Source organism: Dromiciops gliroides, chromosome 4, assembly GCF_019393635.1.
Source record: "Dromiciops gliroides isolate mDroGli1 chromosome 4, mDroGli1.pri, whole genome shotgun sequence".
NCBI lineage: Eukaryota > Metazoa > Chordata > Mammalia > Microbiotheria > Microbiotheriidae > Dromiciops > Dromiciops gliroides.
In genome coordinates this window covers 3,779,075-3,802,454 of record NC_057864.1, presented here as the reverse complement: position 1 = coordinate 3,802,454, position 23,380 = coordinate 3,779,075, and the positions used below count along the sequence as shown (strand labels likewise).

At 44.9% G+C, this 23,380-nt stretch overlaps 1 protein-coding gene across 1 annotated transcript in view; it reads left to right on the top strand.

The window, feature by feature from the left end:
- The window catches only part of LOC122726597 (serine/threonine-protein kinase TNNI3K-like), a 329,911-nt gene that overhangs the window by 273,035 nt on the left and 33,496 nt on the right, over positions 1-23,380 (top strand). The window contains 2 exon segments of the mRNA XM_043964423.1: positions 2,805-2,864; positions 6,419-6,588. Coding sequence (XP_043820358.1) covers positions 2,805-2,864; positions 6,419-6,588 — 230 coding nt within the window.

Below are 23,380 nucleotides of genomic sequence, written 5' to 3'. Positions count from 1 at the left end.
ATTTGAATAAGGGTATTACTTAGTGATGATTTGGATTAATTATTTTTCTGGCTTAAAATTCCCTTCCTCTCATCACTTAAAAACAAACCAATATTGGAGGGTGAATTTCATTTTCACTGGGTTCCTTCCACCTTCAGGGATTTGTTAACACTACGTCAACATGCTCCAGCCAGTCTATTACTTCTTGCTGGCGACCAGAGGGAAGCTTCACTAACAAGCAATCCACATGATGCTCTGTTTTCCTGAAATCTCTTGCTCCCCCATGAGACATCTTGGAAATGAGGATTGTAACAGAGTAGGTTGTGTGATGGAAATGAGAGGGTGGTCTTTGCTTCTCACCAGCATCAACCAGATTCTATCCCCCAAAAGGAATGAATCAGGGATTCCATTTCCCACAGAATTGGGGTTTAAATTGTTAGAAGTGGAGCCCCTACTAAACTTCCTCTTGTCAGGAGGGCTGTAATATCTACCATTTTCCCAGCAGAGACTCAGAATTTTTAGTTAAAATCTGCCTTTTTCTGCAGCTTTTTCTTTAACCCACATAGATGCCTAAACTTTCTATTCACTCAGTTTGTGGCTGTACTCATGTCTGGTTAAATATCAGCATGTAAATCACATTCTCTTTAAATTTCTTAATAAGGTGCCTTATTAAATTGTTGACTTTACCAAACAGTAGGTAATGAACACAGCCAGTAGATCTTGTTAGGATTGCCACAGCTCATTTACTCCCAATGAAGAAAAAAAAAGAAAGAAAGAAAAAGACTAGTTTTTCAAAATTAGATTTTTTGGATTATAATCTCTGTGTCTGGATTATTCCTTTATCTCTGAGGTGGGAGGATGGGACAGTAGGCGTGAGAGATGTGTAAAGCTCTGCCAGTCAGTCCCAGGGTTGAACGCAGCAGAAAGTTTGGGCAAAAGGGAGAGCAAAATGATCTCTTTCATTTCTTTCTTTGTAAAAGTGTTTTCCTGCATGCAAGCATGTCATGCATTTCCAATAATAAAGGTTTTCAATAGCCTCTGGAGGCATTAAGAGAGCTTTACTGAGGATAGCGCTCACAGGAAAATCAAGTCAGCTGGGTAGCTCTGGGCCTCCTGGAAGAAGGATGACTCTTGGGTTTGCTCCCCTATGAGCTGAGCCCAGGGAGCAGCCAGGATGGCTAAAGGCAGGACCAGGAATGGACTTAGTAGCCCTTCCTCTCATTACCTGGTATGTATGTCAGCCTCTGGCAGAAAGTGACATCTTGGGAGCAGGCAGAGCAGGACGGGGGGCAAGATGCTCCCAATGGAACCGTGATTGCCAAGAGGGTGAGACAGCTACCTGAAAGAAGAGGAGAGAGTGCATGTTCCCTAGTGTGGGCATTTAGTGCTCATGATTTAATTGCTGTCAGCTCATTAGACATTTTGCTGATTTCTACTTCCAAAGTGGTTTTGATGCTCGTTTTAGTGTCCTCACAAACCACTCAAAGAATGGTGTTGGAGTCTAGTTCTCAACCTGCCTTAAATTTGGCCGACAAGACTGATTGAAGAATGGAGCTGAGTTTACAGTGGCAGATAGATACTGATTATGGGAAACCCATTACTTTTCTTTATGATTAGATAGAGAGGCTATGAAGGGATCTCAGAGACCATCTAGTACAAGGCATTTTTGTTTGTTTGTCTTAAGCCAACACAGAAATAGAGGCCTAGGAAAGTTAATTGCCTTTCCCAGGGTCACAAAGCTAGTAAGTTTATGAGGTGGGATTCAAATCCAAGTCTTCCTGTCTCTGCATCTCCCACTCTACCCCCTTTACCCTGATCTCTCCCAGCACTCTTTGCACATTATGTCTTATCAAATTAAGACTACAAATTCAGACACATCCATAAGTACCTCTGTAGACACTCATCTATTCTATTTATGTTTCTAAGTATACCCTTTCTAAAAAGCTTTATTGATGCCTTTTGTTTTCTTTTACACCACAAGCATATGCCATTATTCTCTGAACATAATCCCCCCCAAAAAAAAAACAAAGAAAAAGAGTTGAGCAAAATTGATCCAAAGAGCAATCCTGTCTGACAGTGGGGAAAGTATTCTTCATCTATAGTCAACTACCTCTCTAAAGAAGATGCATCATGGAACAAGCCACCCTCCTCTCCAGTAAGTTTAGCTAACATATTAACAAGCCTGCCCAGAACTCTCCCCTTTGCCCCTCATTTTGCTAAGAGCAGTCCATGAACCCAATGCTAAAGTCTATTGGGAGCACCAAAGCTCCTGATAATAGGGCTGAATGTATCAAGCCTTTGGTTCCCCTAAGAAATTTTGAGTCCAAGGTGATATTTTCAAAAGCATTTAAAAATGATCCAATTCCGCCATCTCCATGAATTTATCACAATGTTGAAGAAAGTACTCCACGTGGTCAAACACAGGGTCTAAGAAGGAGCCACGATTGGTGGGTCATTGGGCACTGAGGGAGTTAACACCATTTTTTCCCTTTTTCATTTCCAGTCTTTCATTTCAAGGAGGAAAAACTGCCGTTTGAAAACATGCAAAGCTAATTAAAGCTTTTCGCAGCTTCATTATCTGAATGCAGTTGAGAATCCTGCCTTAAAACTCTTATCAGGAAGAGACTCAACATTGGACCATGGACAGCAAATGAACATTCAATTAACACTTCAATACAAGAGTATTTTTTAATAAAAAATAGACTTTATTGTTAATCTCTTACTCTTTGCAAATGCAAATATCCACATTTTAAAACCCGAAGACAGTTGCCGCCCTTTTATTCTTGCCAGAGAGAAAAAAGAAATCCTTCTTTCTCTATTTACAGGGAAGACCAGAATTTTCTGAAGTAGTGACACAACTGGAAGAATGCCTTTGCAACATTGAGGTGAGTGTGTCTGGGTCCCTGAAATTAACATCGAACAATGGCCTACATATTCAGGTGCATCCCTAGGCCTGTCAGGTAGGTGGTACTAAGTAAGAGGAAGCTTGGCTTGGAGCTCAGTCCTTGTTATCATTATTGAAAATTCATGCAGTGCCCTCCAAAGAGGATGCCCCTGCCAAAGGCATGTGCTGATGGCTCCACCTTGGTGCAATAAAATAAATAATAAAAAGAAAATCCAGGGAATCTAGTCTGTCTAGACAAAAACAATCCAGCAAATACAGGTGTGACCTGTTTCAATAAAACTGATAGGTGGAAATCTGAATTTGTAAAAACGATACATGGAAGGAGTAATTATCCATATTTAAAATGCATAGGTATATAGACATATATATCTTTATATGTATGTACATATAAATATATTTGCTTTCAGATCAGTCTCGTGATAAATGAAAGGCTTTCATTACAAGATCCAATGACAACTGAAGATCTAAATGGAAATGAAAATGAAGCCATTCCAAATGACAGTTGAAGTCATTGGAAAAACATGGTTTGATTTACAAAAAATTGATTTGTACACTTTCCCTCAGTGCACAGATATCACATAAAGGGATAAACCCCTGTCATTAAGCTAACAGATTTTTCCCCTCCTTCATAGCAGGGAGTCGCTAGCCTGAATTTTCTGGATAATTACTTCAGTTTTCTATTTTGGTTTACTAGTGCAGACCAGGCCAAAAGACAGGATTCTAAAATGGGCAAAGCAGAGACAAGCACAAGCACTCATCCATACAACTCTTTTGCCAAATGCAAAATACTTTTCCCTCCTTTCTCTTTAGTTTCCTATTTGTAGCAATGAGCTCTATCTTATATACTCACATATAGAAGGGGAAGAAGAAACAAAAAAAAATTTCAAATCCCAACAAAATAGGGATGGCCCATGTAGGAGGGGGAGGACTTGTAAGAACTCAATTCAAGTAACATTTTTTGCTCTGAATAGGGCTGCGCACTGTCTCCAACTTGTGCAGTGGTGGAAATGAAGTTCTTTGTCAACTACATGATAAATTGATGGAGATGCCTGAAGCCCAAGATCATTTCCAAAATGTAGGGGCCATAGGACCCTGGATTTCAAGAGTGAAGGGTCATTCCACAGATGAAGCTAAAGAATTTGCCCAGTGGTATGCGGTTAGGACATGTCTAAATCAGGATTTGAGCCCAGGTCTCCCGGGACACAAGTTCTGTGTTCTATGTAATATATAAGGCATTAGGTTCGGGATCAGTAGAAGGGACTGGTAATATTTTCGATTATAGAAATGGAGGCTTAAGAGGAAAGGGAAAGCTGTCTTCAAGTATACTGAGGGCTAGAATATGGAAAGGGAAGAAACCTTCTCCTCCTTTCCTCCATTTGGACCCCAGAAGATAGTCGATGGAGGTTACAAATAAGACACTTTAGGCTTGAGAGCAGGAAAAACTCCACCCCCACCACTGGAGCTGTCCAAAGTGGATTGAATATCCCTTCTTTATTGGATGTCTTCCATCAGAAGAAGCTGAATGACCACTTGACTGATAAGTTTAAAGAGGATTCCTGATCAAGTCCAGTAAATGTCCCCTTCCCATTCTGATATTCCATGGATAATAGGAAGGGCTCAGAAGCTGTCTGTGCTGAGGTTGCCACAGGACTCTCAAAGAGCAGAGTTTGTACTATGGGTAAGACAAATTGATGGAAGCTGAATGGGGGGAATGGTGCAGAAGGGGCAGTGTTTGAGTCAGAGAGCTTGAGCAGCAGGAGAGATCTTGGCTGATCCTGGCTGTCTATTTGTTTGTTTCCATTGCTTGAAAAGGTGCCTATCCAACTGATACCTCTTCTACATATCACATGAAATTTAAATGTGTAAATGTGTAAAAAAAACACTTGGGCTGCCCAGTTGAGCAGGGGGGATGGGAGGGGGGTGTTAGCCACAGCTGTTGCACATTATAACTGTAAAGACACAGTGGGTACTAGAGAAAATGTCTTTTTCCACACTGTTCCAATTTTGTACCTTTTTCCTCCATCCTCATCTTCCCCCACAGCAGCTTTTCCTATTATCATACTTATTTTTATAGGTCTTATAATCCTACCCTGGGTGGTCTCCAACATTGGCAAAGAATCATGGAATTTGAGGATTGAAAAAACCTCAGGAGCTATCTAGGTCAATATGCAGGTGAAATCCAGGTCTAAAGGCATCCCCACTAGAAAACCATCCAGCCTCTTCTCGAAAGATCTATACTTCCATACTTCACACAACAGATGAGGCTTTGGGGAGAATTACATCCCCAAGCCTATCAGAGGTCCAACACAATAAAATTATTTGTTTAATTGAATTGTATTAAAGTGCCAATGCAATTAATAGGCTTTATTAATCATGCACCGTGCAGTAATTATAGTGCCATCTATAGAATGCATTAAGTTTGACAAAGGGCTTTATGCTCCCTTTTGGTCATTACAAAAATCCTACGGAGTAGTTGCGATTCCTATTATTCCCATTTAACAGACAGGGAGACTGAGGCTACTCAAGGTTAAATAATTTGCCAAAAGTCACCCAGCCACTAAGTGTCTGAAGTTGGATTCAAACTCGGGTCTTTCTGACTCCAAGCCCCGTTGTCTATCCACTTTGTATTCCCCTTCGCTATCTAGAACTGACCTAGACCTTGGAGATACAGACAAACCACTTTCTTCAAGGAGCTTACATTCTCCTTGGAGTCAGTAGAAGATACAACCTGTAAACAGATGAATAATAATTTATGGAGAAAGGATAATGACGTTTTCATAAAACTAAGAGATAATCCAGGTTTTATAAATTAAATCCTCTTTAGAAATGCACTAGGAAAACTCCCTTGGGGGGGGGCTGGACAATGAGGGTTAAGTGACATGCCCAGGGTCACACAGCTAGAAAGTGTCAAGTGTCTGAGGCTGGATTTGAACTCAGGTCCTCCTGAATCCAGGGCCAGTGCTTTATCCACTGTGCCACCTAGCTGTCCCCTCAAAACACGCTTTTTAATGGAATTTTGCAGTATTTTTTTCAACAAAGTGTTTGCAATGAACAAATCATATTTATGTAGAACTTTAGTGCTTTTAAGTACTTTGCATTCACTGTATGATTGGATTATCACAACAGGATTGTGAAGTTAGTGGTGAAAGAGAAACATTATCCTCACTTTACAGAAGGGGAAACTGAGGCTGCAGCCATTGAAATGGCTTACCCCAGATCACACACCTTGCCTAGAACTGGAGCTCTGGCTTTTCAGATACAGAGTTAGCTCCTGTGGCATCATTCCCTCATTCACCCATTTTATAAGCTTGATTCCTGAACATAGAAGCAGCCCAGGTCTAAAAAGCTGAGTTGAATCAGTCTTCTCTAGGTGACAGAAGATAAAAGAAAACATAGAAAAGAATCCAGACGAATGGAAATTAAGCCAAAAGAAATCCCAGCCTAGAGAATTAAACCAAGACCACCTTTGCTTACCCTGTATCTTTAAGCCTGTCTGCTTTGTTCAATGATTGAAAAGGCCCTTTCTTTATGCAGCTGATGTCTCCTGCATCAAGTAACAGCAGCGGATCTCTGTCTCCTTCCTCATCCTCCAATTGCCTGGTGAGCCGAGGAGGCCCCAGTAGGAGCCATGTAGCTGCCCTGCGGAGCCGTTTTGAACTAGAGTATGCCCTGAATGCCAGATCCGTCCTGTACTGGTCCCAGAGGTAAGCGGTCCTCATAGACACATAGGATACCCAAGTAGGTATGTGTGTGCATATGCATACTCTTACCTATGTGTGTGCAGATACACACACACATAGGCACAGCAGGAAAAGGGGTCCTCTTCTGAGAGGACCATCTTGTCAAAATTCCCTTGTTATACAAAGATAGCTCATTGGTTCTGCCCTCACTGCTGAGCTTACTTGTTTCTATGCTGCTGCAGAACTAAGTATAACGGGTCCTTTTAGATTCCGTCTTCTGGGGGGCCAAGCTGCCATTGTTCCACTGTAGTTCCCACTCTGGTCATTTATAAACTCCTTCCTCAGATTATCTTGGATCTCCTAACCTGCTCACATGTTGTTCTCCTCAGGAGACAATAAGCCCCTGGAGGGCAGGAACTGCTTTTCATTTCCTCTTTCCCTCTTTGTATCACTTTGCTAGGCCAATGCTGTACATGTAGAAGGAGGTTTGGAAGTGCTTTATGAATCAATAGCGATTCGACTTGTGATTTCATTGAAATTGTCAGCTGAGGAAACTCCTTCTGGAGATGCAGGTTAGCACCTTCTGATCTTAGTTGAGTTGAGAGGTTAAGGGAGTTTCTTAGTGTCATACAGCAAGTCTATGCCAGAGGCTGAATTTGAACCCAGGTCCTTCTGACTTTGAGGCTGGCTCTCCATCTGTTATGCCATGAGGCTTCTCTTTGAAGGATTGGATCAAATTTTATTGGAATAGGTTTCCATTTTCCCCTTGAACCTACATGCTCATTGTGAGATTTAAAATTGGATACTGAGCATTAACCTCCCAGCAATACAGCAACTATACCCATACCCCAGCAAGATCAAAAGAGAGGGAAAGGACCCCTATGTACAAAACCATTTATAGCAGGCCTTTTTGTAGTAGCAAAGAACCAGAAACTAAGGGAGTGCCCATCAATCAAGGAACAGCTGAACAAATTAATAGTAGTTCAATGTAAGAGAATATTATTGAGCTGTGAGAAGTGATGAAGGGAATAGCTTCCAAGAAACCAGGAAACACTCATGTAAAGTGATGCAGAGTGAAGTAAGCAGAACCTGAAGGATAATCTATACTCTAGCAAGACCGTCACAGAAAAGGAATGATTTTGAAAGAACTTAGCCACAATTCCAGAGGACTGATGATGACAAATGGTGCTTACCTCTTGTAAGAGCAATGATGGATTCAAGATGCAGAATGAGGCACATATTTCTAGATATGGCCAGTGTGGGAATTTGTTATGTGTGACTATGTATATTTGTTATGAAGCTGTTTTTCTTTTCAGGGGTGGGGGAGGAAACATAATGCTTTGTAATAAAAAAAAATGTAATTACAAATAACAGAAAGAGGAGGGAGGGGAGAAGGAGAGGAGAAAGTGAGGTGGGAGAAAGAGAGGGACGTGCCATGTCCAAAGCAGAAACAGCTTGTCCCAAGGAAGCCCCCAGATAAAGAGAGATTTTCATGGTTGATTACTATACCTTTAGGTCAATTTCAGATGATGTAGTTTTCATATTCATGGTTTTAAAAGTTAATTTCAATAAAAAGCCTTCACATTAAAATATTCAAATGCAACATTTATATCTCAAACTGACCTACTTGAGGGAAATGAAAAGAGTAAATGGGGGCTTAATTAACAATTAGGATTTAACTATTTTCTCCTTTCTTTCCATTTAAAGAGCTTACACGCAAGGGTCGACCTTTCTCAAAGAATAGGTGTTCTTACTTAATACTTGAATCTCCTAGCATCTGTATATAACAAGCCCAAGGAAAATTGTTTAGAATTCCTAAAACTGAAGCCAGTTGTAATCCCTCAGTCCTTGAGAGAGGATGTGGAGGGAGAACATTTTCCTAAATAATTACATATTTCAATGAATGTTCCCTTTTAACTCCCCCATCTCATCTCCCATTGGTTCAGGATGTCTGCCCCCTCCTCCAGTGTTGCTAAGTGTCATGCTCCCAGTTTTTGCCTAGAGGGGATTTAGGAACATCCTAAGTCTCTCAGGACTTTGAGGTTGACTTCTTTGGCCCCCAACAACAAAGGAACTGGATTCTGGGTGGCTGAGACTCCAAGAGCAAAGGAAGCTTAGGGTTATAGGATCAGAGATTTAGAATTGGAGAGGACCTTGGCAGTCATCTCATTTGCCATCTTCATCTTTCTTGAGAGCCAAGGAGTAAGTAGAAAACCTGGAAAAAGATTATTATTATTATTATTAGTAGTAGTAGTAGTAGTAGTAGTAGTAGTAGTAGTAGTAGTAGTAGCAGCAGAAGTAGTAGTAGTGGTGGTGGTGGTGGTGGTGGTGGTAGTAGTGGGAGGAAGAGGAGCAGCAGCAGCAGTAATAATGTTTATTTAACACTTGAAAGTTTTCAAAGCACTCAAAATGTTAATCCTGTGAAGTAACTGCTATTATGATCATCACTTTACAGATGAGGATTCAGGGGCAAAGGCTAAGTGACTTGCCCAAGGTCACACAGCTAGGAAGTGTCTGAGGTGGGATTTGAACTCAGGTCTTCCTGACTCCAGACCAGGGCTTTCTTCATTGCCTCCAGCTGCCCAGAAATGTGAACCTGGGTCCTCTGACCAGATCATTTGTTCTTTCCTCTCCAATCACAGGGCTTCATATCTCCTCTCAAAAGCCAGTTCTAGCTCTCCTGGGTACTCAGTTTTACCATTTGCCCTTTGGGAAGGTCAATGCTGTTGGGTGGCTTTGAGAAGAATCAACCTGAAAAAGGCTGGAGTAGCCACAGCCATGCACAGATGACATGGGATTAAGCAAAGTCATTCAACTGATCCTCTTTTCTTTAATGGGAAGGGGGAAGCTCCCCTAAAGATTTTACTGACAGAGTTTGGCCCTTCACCTGCAGACTTTGAACTAAAGTGACTCGATCAGGGCCACACATCAAATAGGCATGGGAGACAATGCTGATACCTCCTGACTTCTCAGCCAGTCCTCTATCCCATTGTGCCATCCTACCCACTTTTGACTAAGACGGGCAGAGGAGGATAAAACTTGACCCTTATATAAGGCATGTTAGGAGGGAACGGCTGGCCTTTAACAATGATATTCCATAGTAGACCAGCCTTCACAAAGTTGACTTAAAGGTGTAGTGAATATACTGCATGAGATTCATGATTTTATCATCTTTTGCTTAATAATAAAAAAAAGCATTTGATTTAGTAGACTAAAAACATGTCTTAAAGTTACCAACAAGATGACTCCCATACAAATGTCAGAATTATATAAGATTCTTGGAAAGATATGGCAGCTAGGTGTGGTATAGTGCCTAGCTTCTTAAACTGTGGGCCACATCCCCATATGGGATCGCATAACTGAATGTGGGGATTGTGAAAAATGATGTATTCTTATTTTATATATCTCTATATCCAGGGTCACATAAAAATGTCTCTGGTAAAAAGGTGCTGTGAGTGGAAAAAGTTTAAGAAGCTCTGCTATAGTGGATAAGAGTATTGGACTTAAGAAGATCTGAGTTCCAATCTGACCTCTAACACTTACTAGATGTATAACTATACAAGTGACAACTTTTCTTAGCCTCAGTTTCCTCCTCTGTTAAATGGTGAGCAAAATAGCTTCTACCTCTCAGGGTTGTGCTGGGGGTTAAATGAGAGAACACCTGTGTAAGGTGTTGACCAACAGTACAACACCATATAAATGCTGCTGCTACTGTTGCTGATGTAACCACAGAGATAAACTTGTTTTATGAGCCTATGCCCATTGATATAAGGCAAGCCAGAGAGCAGAAAGAAATATGCTCCCTAAAGGTATTCCCTACTGCCATGCAGGTGAACCTGTTCAGACTCCAATTCAAAGAAATATATATATATATATATATATATATATATATATATATATATATATATATATATATATATATATATATATTACACCAGGGAGTAATATATATATATATATTTCTTTGTTGGGCAATGGGGGTTAAGTGACTTGCTCAGGGTCACACAGCTAGTGTAAAATGTCTGAGGCCAGATTTGAAATCAGGTCCTCCTGAATCCAGGGCCCACCTATCTGCCCTGTCCATTAACTATAAATTGGAAATAATAATAGTACTCAACTCACAGTATTATGGTAAGAATGGAATGAGATGCGAGATATTCTTAGTGTAGTAAGTTCCAAGACATTTATGAAGCACTTGATGTGTATCAGGCCTTGGGCTAAGGGCTGCAGACACAAGGAAAGGCAAAGGCTCTGCCCTCCAGGAGCCCCTGGTCTATGGAAGAAAATATGCCAAGAACTCCATCCATAAGAGATAGATGGAGCACCTACAGTATAACAGAAGATGATCCCATAATCTCAGTGGAGGGTTGGGGGTTGGGGAAGGGGTGGGGCAGAATGGATTTTCCCGAAAAAGCCAGTGGAGTGGACTATGGAGTAAGTGGGGGTAAACATTAAGTAGGGTATCTGGCATAGAGCATTAAAAGAGATATGGTTAAAGATTTCCAAATATGTGTGTTTTAGTTTCATAGAATCCCCATGAAAAATGGAAAGGAGACAGGTCCCACAATCCTACAGAGGTAAGATACCCAGCTCTGGGACTGGGGGCCTGCAGCTGGAGCCTGAAAATGGGGAATTCTTTTCTCACTTTTCTATGCAAAGGTGACAGCAGTTATGTGTTATTTTCTGGAACTTGGGTTGAATTTTTCTTTATTTTTTTCCATACTGTGAATTGCAATGGTAGGGGGAGGGGAAGGCCCCACTGTTCTTGTTTGTGTTGAGTAAAGTTCTGAGAATAGAACACTGTTTAGCCATCTAGGAGAAGAAAACCAGACCTACGGAAATCAGAATTTTCAAAACAGATACACCAGGGAGTAATTATTCACATCCACAAAAGGTTCTGCCAAAAGGTTCCTTTAAATAGCAAGCTTGCCTGCTGGCGTATCTCAAACACGTTTCTCTGTTTTTAGGAGAAAGGCTGAGTTTTTAAAAAATCAATTAACACGCACTTTGTCAGGAATATAACTATTGTGCAGGGTGAGGCATGCCAGAAAGTCATGCATTGTGAGCTTTGGGAAGGGGAAGCCACAAACATGATGGGCTGATCATTTCCAGGTGGGCGGAGGGCCAGCCCGGAGGTCCACAAGAAAGAGTCACGTGGGGTTATAGGCACCTGCTGTCTTGGGGAGGAGCAGGTTAGATGCAGCAGACCCCTACCATAGATTTATGGGGAGGAGGGAGGTGGTGGGATCATCATTACCAGAGCCCTACAGGCATGGAGGTTTCTTGTTTCTCTGGCTTAGGGATCAAAACCAAAGTTGCATTTTTGCATCTCTGACTCTGATCCCTGGGTTTATTTCACACAAATTGGAAGGACCTTGGAGGTCATTAGACCAGGGCTGGGGTTAAGTGATTGGCTGGCTGACTGGCTACAGTCTATGAGCTGCCTACTGGTTTTAGGGAGTCCATGAACTTCAGAGTTGATTTTCAATAACTTTGGTTTCCTTTTCATTCTAGGTATTTTATTTTATGCATTTAAAAGTATTATTATAAGAGCAGGTTTGCCAGGTGACTGCTCAAGGGTCCACCATACACACACACACACACACACACACACACACACACACACACACACACACACACAAAAGTTGAGAAGCCCTGGACTTCACTCATCCATGGACATCTGTGTCATACAACCCTGGCCACCTGGAGACCTCTAGAGAGGGCAGAGCCAGCAGGCAGCTCATTCCCTTTGGGGACTCCTCTAATGGACTGGAAGCTTTTCCTTGCATGAAGTCAACTTCTGTCTTTGCAGCTTCTGCCCCTTTCTCCCGAGAGCCAACACAAAGTATCCATTTCACATGACAACCTCTTACATACTTGAAGGTATTGTCATGACCCCCTAGATCTAATACTCTCAAGGCTAAAGATGTCCACTACCTTCAGTGGCTCCTCATAGGGCATGGTCTCAAGTCCCTTCACCTTCCTGATTAGCTTCCTCTGGGTGCTTTGACATTTTATCAGTGCCCTTCCTAAGCAAGGGGTGCCCCAAACCCAGGACTCCAGATGTGGTCAGAGCAGGGAGAACCCAGCACAATGCTCACTTCCAAATCTGGAAAGGTCCAACAGAATTGTCACCCAGACCAACGAGGTTGCTTCTGCCTCCTCTGGATGGCCACTCTAGCCCTTTGGCCAGGGCCCTTGGGGTACAAAATACGAAGACAGAGATTCTTCCCCATGATTTGGGTCATTCAATCCATGGGCAGTCTTCTCAGAGTTATGCTGATGAATGCATAAAATGAAATGAAAAGATTACAAAGGGAACCATTACATTGAAATACAATTAGCTTTCTGTCCACAATCTCATATTGATTGATATGTAGATAGATCTCTTACATCTACCTAGATACTTGTTATCTGAAGATAAAGACATACCAACATTAATAGAGCACTAGAACACACAATACATGGGCAGTTATGACAGGTGTAGAAGGACCCTTGACCTTAGAGTCAGAGGCTCTGAATGCGAATCTCAAATCTTTTCCTTTTGGCCCCTGTGACTTTGGGGAGGCCAGTTCATCTTGTGCAGCCTCAGTTTCTTGTAAAATAAGAGGAGCAGACAAGATGACCTCTAAGGTCTTTGCACTTTAAAGGCTACCATCTTCCTTTTTTCCCCTAATGGAGCAGAGGGAGAAAAGGGGGGGAATCTCTTAAGGAGGCATCAGAGGGAATGTCCAGGGAATCCAGCCTGACCTTCTTATAAGTCAGAGGAGTAGGGCCTCTTCTTATCATTCATTAAAGACTGAACAAAGCACTAGGAAACCTGCCTCAGAGGGAGATAGTATAAATAGGATTCTCTCTATTTTACAGAGGAAGAGTTTGAATCTCAGAAAAATCACGTGACTTAATAATAATAGTATTTATATTTAAATTTCTTAAGTTTATTTCAATTAAATTTATAGCTAGTACATATATTTAAGGTTTCACAAACATTATCTCATTTGATCCACACAGCAGTCTTGAGGATCAGGCATTATTATTGTTTTCAATTTACAGATTGAAGAAACTGAGTCTCGGAGGGTGACTTGCCCAGGATCATAACTGCTAATAATTGTCTGAGGCAGGATTCAAATTCAGTTCTTCCTAACTCCAAATCCAGTGCACTAGCTACTGTACCACCTATCTTATTAGTCCTGTATGCTTCTTAGGAGCTGGGACATCTCGCTTTTTCATTTGTACCTCAATACCTATGGTGTGGTGCCTGGTACCAAGAAGACATTCAATAAATTCCTTATGGTTGATTCATATTTAGGAGTCAGGAACAGAATCCCAGTGGTTATGACTCCATGTCTTCATGTGCTTTATCCTTTTATTTGGCTAATTGCCTCATTAAAAAAAATGAAAGAATATAATAGAAAAAAGAATTAAAAAGGTAGGACTACTCACCCAAAAGAGAAGAGGATAATCACTCCCATTTCTCAGTTGGTGATGCCAGACGGAGTAATACAGAAGGGAGGGGTTTGGAGTCAAAGGATCCTATGACCGGTAGGACCTTGGGGAAGTCCCCCACTGGGGTCCCAACCATAAAGCAGGGTCCACAATGACATGAGTTCCAGTCTCTCTTCCAGTTCTAAAGCTAGGACCCCATGCTACTTAAATGCCTTGCAGCAGAGCAAAGCTTGGAGATCTTGGGGTGAGGTAGGGGGGCTGGAGAGGATGGGGAATTAGAAGGGAAGAGGAGGGGCAGGGTGGTGAGGAAAAGACCTAAACAAGAGGAGCCTGTAGGGGGAGCCATCAAGCCCATGCTCCATGCTTCCTAGGGAAATGGCATCTACTTTGGAAATTAATGAAGGCTTTCTCTTCTCCAACCCTCCCAACAGTCGGGATGGAGTTTAACACCCTCTGCTGTTAAAGATTTAGTGACTAGTTCCCTCCAGCCTGCCTACAATTCTCACAGTTGATCCAGGACTTGTGGGTGCAAGGAAATGACCTTGCACTCCTTGATGTGCTACTGTCTCATTGTTCACGTCTCCAAACCCCAGCTCCATGACCAGACTGCAGGCTTCTGGAGCGGAGGCATGCTCTCTCCTTTCTTCTTTTGCCCCCTCCCTCCCCACGCCTCCCAGGTGAACAAGCAATAAGAGCCTCCTTCACCTCTGGTATGGAGAGAGCAGCCCTTTCTTACCCCCCTTCAGGATGAATTTAGGCTCCAGCAGAAAATAGCTCCTGTCTTCCAAGTAGGTCTCGGGAAAATACAGTTCACATGTTGGAAGAAGTGATTTAAATATAGCTTCTTGGGAGAAGAGAAACTAGTTCAGAGTTTTCAGAGGTTACCACAAATCCGTATGTTGTGGTATTAATCTGAATAGAATTTTTGATTCAATTCGAGAATTATTCACTCACTTCTGAGATCTCCTTTATCATAAAATAAATTAAAATGAAATAAAAGGTGAATTAACCAAATGAAATGGCCTAAGCTTGATTCTGTGGAGGAGGGTAGAGAGAATAGTAGTCTTGGGCTTTCCAATTCTAGCTGTGGCATTTATTATCTGTGTGACCCTACATAAATCCCCACCCTCCCTGAGCCTCTCAGCTTTCCTGGGAGATTAGAAGTGCGGACCTCATGAGACCACAAGGAGAAAAAGGCTTTGGAAACTTAAAGTGCGATTCTTCAGGCACAAAACCCCATCTTTTATCTTTGCATTGTCCATCCCTCATTCCTGGACACACTTTCTCCTCCCACCCTCCCATTGGAGAGGCCCCTAGTTCTCTTCAAATAGCACCTTCTTCCGGTCTCCTCCACCCCAGCCTCCCCAAGGTCATGTTGCATCTACTTTGTATAAGTCGTCCAAATAACAGATCGTCTCTGCTCTTAGAACATAAGCGTCTTGAGGGTAAGGCCTGCTTCCATTTTGTCTTTGTACTCCCAAGGCCTAGCATGGTGCTTGACACACATCAGGCACTTAAGAAATAACTGTGGGTTGATTCTTTCATTTGATTTCTTTCACGCTTCATCATGTCTTCAACCGAAACGTTGTTTGGAAATGAAGCGAATCTGTCATCCTAACTCCCCCTCCTCCCTTCTGACTGGAAAGAGTGTAAGCTCCCTTCAAAGGCTTCTAGGAAAGGAAAGAATGTTTTCCTTGATGAATGCTCATGAGCAAATGGGCAGGCTAGCCTTGCCAAGGGGTCATCTCTCCTCTTCTGGGAGACCTCCAGGGACAGCTGGTCAGGGGCTCTACCTCTGCCACGTTGCTCATATTGATCTGCTCTCCACCCCCAGTCTCCATCCTAGTTCTGGCTCTCACCAGACTCTTGCTGTCTGTTTCCCTGCCCCCGCCCTCTCTCCTCTCCAACACACCCTCCACAAGCTACCAAACTGATCATGCTCAGACAAGAATGACCACAGACTGCCTTGGCCACGAATCGGCTGTGGCTTCCTCTTGCTGCTAAGAGGAAGAGAGAACCCTCTGCTGGACACTCAGGGCCCTTCACCACTGGGTTCTCATCTTGCCTCCAAGACTCTTGTCTCCTTTCTAATTCCACACTCCAGTGATTCCTTTTCTTGTTGTTTCCCCAGCAGAACACCTGTAGTTCTGAACGAGCTCTTTCCCATTCGTGAAGCACTCTCTCCACTCACTGCCCCCTCTTAATGTCCCATCTCCCTTCAAGGCTCATCTCAGGGGCTGTCCCACCTTCAGGCCTTTCCTGATCACCCCTAACTCATGCAGGAGTTCATCATTTTTGCTTCACATATCCCTTTGGCATTCTAGTGCAGCCTGTGGTCCCCTTCTCAGAAAAACATTTTAAATGTAGAAAATAAAATGCATTGGATGGTAAAGGAATCCAATTATATTGAAATACAATTATAATGATATTTTTAAAATCGCAAATTCATGAACCCTAAGGATAAAGCACATGTGGACTTAACTCTTAGCACCCTTCCATCCAACAAGTCTATTTTGCATGTATTCACAGTTCCTTATCTGTGTATGCATTTACAGGTAGGTAGATGGTGCAGTGGATCTAGCACCAAGCCTGCAAACAGAAAGACTCATCTTTCTGAGTTCAACTCTGGCCTCAGACACTTCCTAGCTGTATGACCCTCAGCAAGGTACTCAACCCTGTTTGTCTCAATTTCCTTTTCTGTAAAATGAGCTGGAGAAGGAAATACCAAAGCACTGTGATATTTTTGCCAAGAAAACCCCAAATGTGGTCACGAGGAATAGGACATGACTGAAGAACAAGTAGAATAGAGTCCTTAACAGCAAGGACTCTCTCTCTCTCTCTCCCTCCCTCCCTCCTCTACTCCTCCCTCTGTCTCTCTCTCTCCCCCTTTCTCCCTCCCTCTGTCTGTCTCTGTCTCTGGGTCTTTCTCTGTCTCTCTGTCTCTCTCTCTCTGTGTCTCTGTCTCTGTCTCTTTCCCTTTCTCCCTCTCTCCCTCCCTCCCTTTCTCTTTCCCTCCTCTCCTCTCCCCTGCCCTCCCTCCCTCTGTCTGTCTCTGTCTCTGGGTCTTTCTCTATCTCTGTCTCTCTCTCTGTGTCTCTCTGTGTGTCTCTGTCTCTGTCTCTGTCTCTTTCCCATTCTCCCTCTCTCCCTCCCTCCTCTCCTCTCCCCCGCCCTCCCTCCCTCTGTCTGTCTCTGTCTCTGGGTCTTTCTCTGTCTCTGTCTCTGTCTTTCCCTCTCTCTCTCTCTCTCTCTCTCTCTCTCTCTCTCTCTCTCTCTCTCTCTCTCTCTCTCTCTCTCTTTCCCTTTCTCCCTCCCTCCTCTCCTCTCCCCTGCCCTCCATCCCTCCCTCCCCCTGTCTCTGTCTCTCTCTCTCCCTCTCTCTCCCCCTAGAATAGTACCTTTCACAGAGTTAGCACTTGATGAAGGGTTGAATGACTCCCGAGGCCCCTTCCAGTTCAGAACTTTGATCTCCTGATGTTATTTATGAATAATGAGAAATTCTCTCCCTCCCCTGGCTGTCCATTGCACTTTTGGACAGTTCCAACTTCCACTTTGGCCATGTTTAACAATGTTGGCAATGAGGAAATTCTTCTTTGTATCTGCCCTTAATCCCTCAGGCAGAAGAAGAGTCATTTCCTCATTTTGTCCTCTGTGGAGGCAGAAATATAGATGGGCTGCTATCTCTGCAAGCTTCTTCCTGATGGGAGGGTTGGGGGATGAGGGAGGAGAGAGGGGAAAGCTATTTGACAAAACAGTCCATCTCAGTCTTCCGCAGTAGCAGCTGAATTGTTGCAGCCTTCCTCCTGTCCCCTCCAGGCTTATATACACAATGTGTACTGAGCCACTGTGTACCTGCCTTCATGGTGATTTGTTCCCTAGTGTCTCTTTTGTCTCATCACCTCAATTGCAAAGACCTGGAGAGAACATGTTTTTTGTCTTCCTTTTAATTCCACCTATACTGCTCCCAACTCCCAGCACCTTTAAAAATTACATAAAACAAATTGACAACAGCTGAAATTTAATTAGCTTTTTAAAAAATATGTGGAACAAGTGACGGGGAGGGCTGTGACAACTGGCCTTAGGTGCTTGGGTGAGGAAGTAAGCCTCAGGACACCCACCAAACAATCAGGCAGCTATTATAGGCCAGGGGTGCTGTGCTGTAGCGGGGATGGCGATGAACACCTAGGACTGCCGCCTTTCCAGCACCTCTGCTGCCACTTATGGCCCTAAGACGTTCAAGAAATTACCCAGGGTCATATGGCCAGTAGAGGTCTGGACTGGGTTCCAGTTTGGCCATTCCGAGTCTACACAGACAAAAACCAAATAGTCCCTGCCTTCAGGAAGCTTATGGTCTATCATATACAATTGTATTAGAATAGATTCTTTGTTCTAAGGGGTGACTACTGGGAGGGAAGAGAAAGAGGGTCGGTGCTGTTAGCACTTCCCAAATTCTCTGCTTTGGAGTGTATCCCCTATCGTCACACCCGAGTTAGGTCTCCGTGCAAGGGGTGTGTAAATGTTACCAACAGTCATACGAGGCACACGTGGTATAGTAACAAACTGTACCTGCACTGACAGGACAAAAACACGGCTTCTCAGCAGTCTCAATGACCAAGAGTAGGGAGGACAAATTGTTGAACAGGAAGTAGGTCCGCAGCATGCCATTCTACCCTGGAGTATATGCTGGAGCAGAACTGGTGAAGGCCAAGGAGGAAGGGGAGAAGGGAGAAAAGAGAGCAACAAGAGATGGATCAGGGGCACTCAGCACTCAGGAACACTGAGGAGGGCTTAGTTGGAAAAGCTATTGACTGGAGGAGAACAAGGAAAGAGATAATCTTGACTGTACTGGGAGAGGGAATTGTCTCCACCAGTTCAGTGAGAAGTTAAGTGACTTGCCCAAGGTCTCACAGTCCCAGTGTGTCAGAGGCAGGACTTTGCACCCAAGTCAGCCTAGCTTTGAGGTCTCTCCTCTATGTTGGAGAATGACGGCAAGAGCTGGTGGTGCACGGATAGGATGCTGACCCTGGAGCCAGGAAGACTTGAGTGCAAATCTGACCTAGCTGTCTGACTTTGGGTGAGTCACTTAACCTTTTGTGTCAGTGTCCTGGACTGCACAAGTGGCGTTAATGGTGCCTGCCTCACAGGGCTGTCTGATAATCAAGGAGGTAATCTTTATAAAGTGCCTGGCACCTAAGACATGTTCTAGCAATGCCAGATATCAGAGCCCACTGCCTCTCGTGACTAGAAGACACTCTCCAAAAAGGGAGTGGATGCCTTCCTACTACAAATTTTGCTTTCTCATTGTTTTCCCTGAGATGTTCCTTGTTCCCCAGGCTTTTTTGGTCTCAGGATTCCTTTATACTCACAAAAATCATTGAGGATACCCCACAAAGAGCTGCTGATGTCTTTTGTATTTGAAAGTAAAATCGCTTAGTGCTGTGATAAAAGTTTTGGCCTCAGACCCTCTGGAAGAGTTTTGGGCACCTCTAGGGGTCCTGCTCTACTCTGAGGACCTCTGGTCGACAGGAATGAGACAGAATGGAATGGTTATTCCTAAAACTTCCACTTCCCCAGAATGTTCTGGCCCAGGAAATATGCGTCACTCTTAGGGATCGCCTAGTCCATCCTCACTGGATGCACCATAGAGTAGAGTATTGGACCTAAAACCCAGCAGACCCGGGATCCAGTCACACCTTGGGCTTTATAATATATGACCAAAGCCCCTTAACTCCTGAGCCTTGGTCAATCAGCCTCTCGTATCCCTGATGCATGGTAGGCACTAATGAATGTTTGTTGACTGACTGATTGATGTATCCTGTATTTACCCTGGAATCCTTGGCACTTAACACAGTGCCAGGCACACAATAAACACCTAAGTGCCTTTTATTCATTCCTCCTACACAACACTCCACCCCCCCCCATCCATTACTCTGTACTAACGGCCCCCTGGGAGTGCCTGGCGGCTTTGCCTTTTTCTAATGCAGCTCAAATGGCTCTTCCATCAGGCTTTCCCTGATGTGCTTCCTTCCAGAGACTGGGCCTTCTCCCTCACATCTCTGTGTTCATTTTCTGCAAATGCACTCAGGCCCATGTCGTCACTCCAAATAGAAAGTAAGCCCTTCAGAAGAAGGACAGCTTCCCTTTGGTCCCATACCTCCAGCACCTTCACTGCCTAGCACTTGACGTGCTCCAGAAAATGCTGGCTGGCTCGCTCAGTTATCATCGACTCCTTCATGTTAAAAACATAGGAACTGGAGCCTAGAGAGGTTCGAGGATTTGCCTAAAGTCAAAGGAATCAGAAGACCGAGCTGAGATTCCATCCCAAGTCCTTGGACACCAAGTCCTCCTGGCACTCTCTTCAGTTACCATTCCCTAGCAATAGACCAACTAATTCGCCTTTCCAAAGAAGAGTGACACCCGAGAAAGGAGCAACAGGTGTCCCACGGTCATTCAGAAGAGCTTTGTCCCTCTGGGATGTCTATTCAGTAAGATTCAGAAGGAGCATTTAGTCTCCTGTGCTGTAATTGAGAGCGCAGAGATGGACCAGACCTTAGGCAGCCCGATCCGATGCCCCCATTTTACAGATGAGACGACAGCGCTTCAGCGGCCTGCCCAGGCTCACAGGCGCAGTCCAGGTTCTGAACCGGCTGCAGAGCCAGGCGCTTCCCTCCAGGTTCAGTCCTTGCACTGAGAAGGCTCTCCAGCCACACACACACACACACACACACACACACACACACACACACACACACACCCCTTCTTCACTGGCTTTCTTCCCTCCCTCCTCCTCCTCTCTCTCCTCCTCCTTCCCCCACCTGCCTCACCTCCCACCCACATCCCTTTTCTCCACATGGCCCCATTCCTTGGGTCATGGGAGCTAGAGAGAGCCATCTGTTGCTGCTACAAAAAGTCTGTTAATAAAGAGGAAGAAAAAGATCTCATTCTTCCCTCATTGTAAAAAAGATTTTAAAATGTAGTAAATTCTGCTTTTTGAAGGAGATTTCCCTAGTTTTTCCAATAGTGCTGCCAATACTTCGCCCCTATTCTGAAAGCAGCAGTCAAGCCTTGTCTAATAGACCTTGGAAGGACCCGCTAGATGACAAGAACCCATCTCCACCCCATCCCCATCTCCCGGTCGGCTGCCCTCCTAGGGACTCGAGACCAGGTGACCATCCAAGGCGGCTTGGGAAAGAGCTTGGAGTGGGGGACCAGGGGTTCAGCCAGGATCTGCTCTATGGACAGAAGCCCCAAAGTCAAAAGACAATTTCCTGTCTGCCTCTCCAGCCCATGGCACAGGGCCTGGCAAACACCAGGTATTTAATCAGTGCATATATGTTGATTAATTGATGTGAGACCACATCACTATGGGACAAGAGACCGTAATCAGTACAAAGGAAAGGTTCAGACAAGGGGCCAAGAGAAATCCGGGTTAAGAAATATCACTTTCAGCTATGGAGAAAGTTGTACTGTTTAAGTTCATATGGGGGGGGGGGGACCGCAGGCCACATCAGTTAGAGGAAGAGCAAGAAGCAGATTTAGAGACAGGAGGGATAGGACATGGGTGAGATCCCCCAGGCCTTTCCTTTTACAGGGAGAAAACTGACAGGAGTGACTTGCCCAAGGTCACTCAGCTACCACATAGAAGAGATGGGATTCCCACGAAAGCCCTCAGGCCCCAAATCGGTCCTGGTGCCCCTATGCCAGATGGATGGGCACACACTTCTCCATTCCCCTTATCGGCTACCATTTTTCTGCCTCAACTCCTTGGGTCCAACAGCCCCAGGGAATGCCCGAAGGCGCTAGGAAGAGCAGATGGGAGCTGGGCAGACAAAACCCAAGCCCACAGATGGCTTTCCTCACCACACCTGCGGCCCCTGGTGGCAGGAAAGGAAAGGGTTAAGAAAGGCAGGCTGGTGAAGGATAACTAAGTCCTTCAGAAGGTCCCTCCCCACGTCAGACTGCTGGACGCCTTGGGGACGGGGAGGGAGAACAAGAGGGAACTCAGAGTCTTATAAAAACGCACTTGAAAACTCTCCTTGCGTGGGAGTGGACAAAAGAAAATGCTGTTCAGCCAGTCCCCTCCCCTCCCCTCCTCCTGCATCTTTTACATCCCCCCAGGGAATGCAGCAGGAGTTCTTGTGGGTAGAGCCCAGGGCAGTGAGCCCCCAACTTCGGGGCTGCAGGCTAGTGGGAGCAGGGTGGCCTGCGGCTGCGGATGGGATCCTGCCCTGCTCGGCCTCTCTCCTCCAGCCTTGCAGGACCCTGGGGAGCGACTGACTGCTGGAGAGGCGCGAGCGCTGCCTTGCTCTTTGGCGCCACCCAGCGGCCAGAAGATAAGTAGCACAAGCCAGCCCGGGGCTCCAGCCCTATTCTGATTGTGACTGTAAGTGCCAGGACTTTAACTGTTTCCTGTGGGATCCAAGGGTTGGCAAGGTTAAAGCAATAGAGGAAGAAAAGATGTCAACTCTCTCCTTCCGAGCCCTGCCCCGCCAAGGCTTCGCTTGGCTGACAGCAGCCTCTCCGCATTAAAAATGCAGGAGGAGGATCGATTGATTATTTTTAGGAGCCTGTTCATCTCTGAAAGGGGCTGGGATGGCAAATGGAGAATCAATGAGAGGGAGACGGATCTCTGGCCCTGGGCAAGGCAGGCACTGGGTCGGCTGGACTCTGAATGTTGGTGACCAGCCTCTCCCCACCCCGGCCCTCTTTCGGATTTGGGTGTGTTCATCGCACAATAAATAAACGTGTCAAAGGCAAGGTGGGGAGTGGGGCACTGCGCTGGGTACCCAGGACTGGCACTTCCCTAAAAACGGAGGAGTAGACTCTGTAGAGGGGAACGAAAGGTGTGCTGGAAAAGAAGCAGAGTGACATATTTGGGTTGGAGCCGGGCACTTGAGAGGGAATGAGAAGCGTCTCTCCTCTGGTTCTAAAGGAAGCTCCCTTCCCATTCTTCATCCAGGCTTGTTAGCATACTCGGGCGGCCCCTCCCCATCCAAAGGCTGAGGGCGGAGCAGCGCCCCCAGCTTCCCAGTCCTTTGTCTCCACGGGGCGGGAGCTTGCTGCACACAAAGTGGGGGCAGGTCTCCACAGCTTTCCAGGGAGTGAAATAGAATGTCCTGGGGAGACAGGGACCAGCTTTGCTGTCTAGTGACTGTCATTGCCCCAGTGAAAACGCAGCTGGGCCATCCAGCACTGGGGCTCCCGACCAGGGTCGCTTCTCTTCTGGGAGACAGGCACTCAGTCCCCGTGGATTTGTCCGGGGGGGAAAGACCCTGCTTTGACTCAAAGGAGAGGAGCAGAACAAAGCGGGACCTCGGGGCTCCTCCTGCCCACTTAGCTTCCGATGCTTTCTAACTGAGCCACCCTGAGC